Source organism: Dermacentor variabilis, chromosome 3 (assembly GCF_050947875.1).
Source record: "Dermacentor variabilis isolate Ectoservices chromosome 3, ASM5094787v1, whole genome shotgun sequence".
NCBI lineage: Eukaryota > Metazoa > Arthropoda > Arachnida > Ixodida > Ixodidae > Dermacentor > Dermacentor variabilis.
In genome coordinates this window covers 192,617,250-192,623,651 of record NC_134570.1, presented here as the reverse complement: position 1 = coordinate 192,623,651, position 6,402 = coordinate 192,617,250, and the positions used below count along the sequence as shown (strand labels likewise).

Below are 6,402 nucleotides of genomic sequence, written 5' to 3'. Positions count from 1 at the left end.
CGCAAGTGCTTTTGCCAACGCTATGTGAATTGCGCAGAGAGCGTCCCCAAGCGCTTTATTAGCCTTTTGTGCAAATTAACGAGCCCGCAGCGAGGCCGACTCGTATAAGTCGTAGATACCAGCAATAACGTCTAAGAGCTTGCCGGCTTCCTGGCTCCAATACTTGCTGTCAGCACTAGCAGCTGTCGCCAGACCGATTCATTAGTGTCGCCAGCGTTATTCAGAGACAGCTGCAGCTGGGAGCGCGAGACGCGCGTTTCGTACACCAGGAAAATTTCGCGCCACGCTCGCTTTATGAGAAATGCAGCACAAAGTTAGGTTCCTCTTCCTCCATAATTAGTGTCAATAACTCTGCACTCCTGCTTAAATAAATTGTCTGCCTGGAGCAAACTGAGGAAACGAAAGTTGTTCTGCTCTTTATGCGTGCGCAAGGGCTTGTACGGGCAACGTCACTGCGTTGCCGCCATAAAAGAAAACAAGAATCACGTCCCTGGTAGCATAACAGAAAGTGCCTTGAACAGCGAAGCGTCTTGGTCGGCCTGGTGCAGCGCTGCAAAGAAATGAGGCTATTTAAGAGAAATGCGACTTTTTGTATTATTGTTTTTATTATAGCGCTACCGGCTGCCGTATTTGGCTTCGAGAAATGGAATTTCTGCGGTACATCATTGAGTGAGTAATGCTGCCTCCCAAGCAAAGATCCGCTCTCATGTGTTAACAAACGTAGTTTTATGATCGGCATAATAGGTTTCCAACTACTACGTTCACTTAAGACTTTATCGTGTTAAGTCACCACGACGCAAGACGTTTACGCTGCTAATAAGTAGCAGTCGAATGTTCATCGCGTGCATTTTCTTCCATTTCCTCTCCTGTTTACCAGTGGCTGCGAGGCATGTATTCGTAAATTAAATAAGACCTCAGGACGTCTGTGTACGCCTTACGTGATATTAGGCAAATTTCATGTGGAAACTCACACACACACAAACACGCACACACGATATATGGATTAATAGATTTTCTATTAGCATTCTTTGCGTACTTCAGGCGCTTTGAGCCTACCCGCTGTCTAGCTAAATTCTTACGTCGACTCAGTACCCCAAGTTCTCTACTAGCCAGGTACGCGCTCGTAGTTATTCCAAAGTCGTCATTTGAGCTTCATCACCCTACTCTCGCCCTACCGTCGTCGTCACACCATCGTCGTTACACTGTCGTTTTTTATAACATTGTCGGCAAGCTGTGGTTGTCATATTGCATTTCTCATTCATCGACGTCATCCCTTCCTTGTCTTTGCATCGTTTTCATGCTGCCACCCGTTGTCGTTCCATCTCCATCACTGCGTCGTCTTCCTCAGTTGTCACGCCATTATCGTCGCCCCATTGTCCTGTCGTCTTCTTCGACACGCAGTTTTATAATGACCATTTCAGAACCGCCATTGCCGCTATACCGTCATGGTCATACCGTGTTCGTCTTTCCATCGATGTCATTCGCTCTTCGTCAATACTTGGCCATTACTGCGACGTGTACATGGCGTCGTGGGGATGGCCGACCCTTGCGAGTGAGTGTCGTAGCAAAGTGGGCTGATCCAGGAGACAGCGTATGTGTCACATATTGCATAAGCAACAGAAATCTGAAGATGACCACTATGAATTCTAAATAAAGGTGTCCTAAGGAACACTGGGTGCCGCTTCATGCTTGAATGTCGTCATCCATGCTAAGCGCATGGATGACAACAGTCATCGTGAGACGCGTTCTGCCGGAATATTGACGTGCTGCTTTGAATTCGGTCAGCTTCGCTGGTCGCTTGCTGAAATCACATGTAACGAAAGGGTGCTAACTATTATCGCTCATATCTTTGCAATCGTAATAGGGAAGTGAAAGTACCAGCTAGTTGGATGTTGATCATCCAGGCTAGAGCAGTGCTAAAGGCACAGACACAAATAAAGGCGCACGTTTCTCATGTGTCGTTTTCCATGTGCCGTCAACTGTTTGCTTATCTCTAGAGGTCTTCAGAGTTTAAAGGCCTTTAGATGCCTTAATTGGTTCTGTTGTATAGAGGAATCAAGCTATTACGCGATCGTGCAAGCATGGCGCAATCAGAGATATATTTAGTCTTGCGTTTGCCGTTCAGAGAGGCATATATCGGCAGTACGTTTGCCGATGCGACCAAGTGTTACTGAGACTTGGCTGTGCAATGACATTGATAGCACAAGCGTTTTTCCACCTTCTTATCAAGTATTTCGACGTGACAGGCCTTCCAGAGGAGGCGGTGTAGCTGTACTAGTCAAACATAGCATACCTGCTTTTCTACTTCGGCAGATTGAAAATCACGAAAGTATCAGCCTAAACTTTCGCTGTTGGGGACGATCCTTTTTATTATTCGCGGTTTATCGCGCACCTCAGTCACCTACGCAGTTCCTAAATGACCTTTATGCGCATATGTCGACTTTTTCTCAGGATAAAATACTTCTCGTTGGTGACTTCAATCTGCCTGGCGTTAACTGGGATTATTCTGCTTACAGTTACGATCAGAATGTCGATTACTTGATTGATATTATGCTAACTAATAACTTGCAACAAATTGTGACACAGCCGACGCGCTTACAAGAAGATAGTGAAACTATGCTTGATCTCATTTTTATTAGTCGCTCTATTGAAAATTTTGTCACCTCTGTAGAAAAAGGTATTTCGGATCATGAACTTGTATACTTTTCGTGTCCCATGGACCGTTGCGATATTGCCCTTGATAAAACAGTGATTGTAAAGGATTTTTCCCGTGCCAGAGATGAAAGTGTTTTGGACTACTTAGATCACAGGCTGAGTGAATTTGATGGGAATGACGTCGTGGTGCTCTGGAATAAGTTCAAAGAAATGTGCCATTTCTGTCTGGATAACTTTATTCCAAACAAAGTTAAAAAGAAGTCCAAACGTAATCCGTGGATTACACGAAAAGTACTGCAACTTAAACGAAAACTAAAAAGGCTAAGGCAACGGCATGCACTTTGCACTGAGATCCAGAACATTCAAGAGGCCTTGAATCAGGCTGTATTCAAGGCTAAGCAACGGTATTTTCAATATACCCTGCCTAGCTTTATGCGCAGTGCACCAGGAAAATTCTGGAACCATCTAGCTAGCACAAAGAAACCCATTGACTGCATTGTACACAATGGTGTAACGGTTACTGAGAAGCGATGTATAGCAGAACATTATAATCAATTTTTTCACAGCGTATTTTCAAGTGCCCCGAACCATGTTCCCTTCTGCCGTAGCCCTTGTTATGTTGATCCTGCTGTTATATCGACGAGCGGTGTGGTTTCTATGCTGTTAAATTTAAAAACGAAATCATCACCAGGACCGGATAACATCCCAAATGCCTTTTTGTGCCGCTATGCAGAAATGGTTGCACGTTTTCTAGTGCGCATTTTTGGTGTATCTTTATCTTCAGCCGCCCTTCCCAAAGATTGGCGATCGGCTCGGGTTGTACCGGTGCTTAAGAAAGGCGAAGCGACATTAATAACGAACTATCGACCGATTTCCCTTACTTCATCTTGCTGCAAACTATTGGAACATATTATAGCTAACCAGATAAAAGAATTCTTAAGTGACAACAGCATCCTCACACCGGTACAGCATGGCTTTAGGAAGGGGTTTTCCACCGTCACTCAGTTAGCTTCAGTCATCCACAGCTTTGCTAGCATTCTTGATAAACCTGGTCAGATTGATGTTGTATTTCTGGATTACAGAAAAGCATTTGATCTTGTTTGTCACCATAAGCTAATTGAGAAGCTCGAAATAATAAAACTGCCGCCATACTTAATTAGCTGGATTTCTGCATACTTAACTAAGCGCACACAATTCGTCAGCATAAGCGACTGCTCTTCAGATGAAGTGCCAGTTACTTCCGGTGTTCCTCAAGGAAGCGTGCTTGGCCCTTTGTTATTTTTAATATATATTAATGATATTGTAGAAGTAATCGCTCAACCCGTTCAATTAAGATTGTTTGCTGATGATTGTGTTTTATTTAATGAAATTAAATGCCACGAAGACCAAGTCCTCTTAAATTCTACCCTTCAGAGCATTAATTCCTGGTGCCAGCAGTGGAACATGGAGCTCAACATTAATAAAACAGTTTCTATGAGAATTACTAAAAAAAAGTACCCTTTACTGTTTACTTACGATCTTGCATCTCAACCCTTATCCGAAGTCGAGGAATATAGGTACCTGGGGGTTATCATAACGCACGTTCTTTCCTGGAATAAACATATCTCTACTACATGTGCTTCAGCTTTAAGAAAACTTGGTCTGCTCAGGCATAAATTAAAAATGGCACCTCCGGAAACCAAGCTGTTGGCTTACAACACCATTATAAGGCCTACACTAGAATATGCGGCAATTGTTTGGGACCCGCACACGAAACGCAACATCGATGCATTAGAAAAAATTCAGCGAAAAGCTGTGCGCTTTATATTTTCTAAATACCGTCCAACAGACTCTCCCTCAAACTTAATGAAAATGAATAATATACAAACACTAAAATTGCGGAGGAAGATTGAAAGGATTAAGTTCCTCTATCTGCTTCAGAATAATCGGCTATCTCTTAATCCGCAGCAATACATACAACCACTAACAGGGCGATTAACAAGGCACCGGCACGCCAAGTCTTTAACTCCGTATTTTTCCAGGACCAACACCTTTAAATATTCCTTGTTTCCTCGCACAATAACCGAATGGAATAACTTGCCCATATCGCTTCTTATTGACACTGACAGCATTGAATGCGTTGAAAGCTGAACATGCGACAGTTGAAAAGTGTTGTTTGCTCCTTTTTATCTTGTTTTGTTGCAGTGTTTCTGAAATTGTTCAATTTTTTTTTCCCTGCAATCATTCCAATGTAATTAATTGTTGCTCTTACTGTTTTGCTACTCATGTATTCTTGCATTTCCTTGTTGTCTATTTCTGTATTTCTGCCCCTCCTGCAAGGGCCACTACAAGGCCTGCAGTATTTTCTAAATAAATAAATAAAATAAAGTGTTCGGGTTTGATAGAGTTCACTTAGCTGCAGTGGTTATAATCCATCAAACTGAAACATGTGCTCATCGAGAGTTATAACTCTTACAAGTATGCCATTTGTCGCAAAGCGTTGTCGGTTGATAGGCTGTGCCGCCCCTGCGTTTGACGAGTGGCGTTCAGAAATAGCCTGAAGAGGATCCTGCAGCCAGGCACAAGGATGGTAATTTGCACCTACCCTCTTTGACCAGAGCGGGCCCTCTGCGAATAGGGACAAAATGCGATTGCAATATTTGACCGTAGGGCCCCAAATAAGTGTATATGTTAATGACGTCAGCTTTGTACGCGTGAATAAATGTCACTTTGGTATTGTGTTACGTCATCGAACCCTAGTGCTCATACACCCAGAGCATCACGCACAAGACATGGCTGCGTCCCCGATACAGAATACCCAATTTTTTTCGAGTCATCCTTCTCACAAATGGCCTATTGATGACATTTAGACATACCAGGGCAGCGTCATGTCCTGTTGGGCTAGCGTCTCCTCAGACTTACTATTATGAATAAGCAACTGCGCGCACAAACCGCACATTCAGAGGTACACGCGAGGTGGGCGCCTCATTGTCCGGGGCTTTTTCGAGCTGCTTTATTACTCTTAAAACTTCGTTGTATTGCTGTCCTCATATGTGTAGCCTGTTAATTATTGTTTTGGACGTCCCACTTTCCTTTACAGCTGCCGTCGTTGTATATATTGTTTATTTCTACAGAACTGCTGTCTCTCTGTTTTTCCTCTTACGCGCCGCTTGGCAGTTTGTCCGCTGCCAACAGAAGGCTCTTATGATTCAGTGCCGTCACGTGCGGTGTTTTTCGTCGCACTGCCACGGAATTGCGGTTGCTTGTGCTAGTTTTGGCATTTCTGTAAGCGCACTTAAAATCATGGAGGTTAGTCTCAGCAAAATTAATGATCCAGGGGAGGCTCAAATTAGCACTTGTACATGCAGTGGCGTGAGGGACGCCATGGTAAGGGACTCGAGACTGATTCTAACAACCTGAGGCCTCTAACATGCAGTGACCTCTCGGCACAAGAGCATAATTCAATTACTCCACCTTGGTAGTACCACCGCAATAGCTAGACATTGCACCCAGAAGCTCATGCCAGATATCAGAACGTCATAGCCCACAGACAAAACACGCCAAAATCTCCTCCGATATATGCACCACAGATATTGGCTACTATTACTTCCATAGCGGGTTTGCCTAAATCTGTCATCCACTCTTCTGTTAAAATATGAAGCGCCTTCTTTGAACCATTGGATTGCCCGTAGACATTGCACATAAGGCAACGCTAAGCACTTTGAACAAGCTCACTTAATTTGGCGGCATGAATGTCCGCTTGTATGT

The 6,402-nt window shown here is 43.7% G+C and overlaps 1 protein-coding gene across 1 annotated transcript in view; it reads left to right on the top strand.

Moving 5' to 3' along the window:
- The first annotated feature begins 378 nt into the window (after positions 1-378).
- Positions 379-6,402, top strand: part of LOC142574375 (uncharacterized) — an 88,662-nt gene continuing 82,638 nt past the window's right edge. The window contains exon 1 of the mRNA XM_075683473.1: positions 379-669. Within this exon, the coding sequence (XP_075539588.1) occupies positions 561-669 (109 nt within the window). The 5' untranslated portion in view covers positions 379-560. The remainder of the gene's footprint in view (positions 670-6,402) is intronic.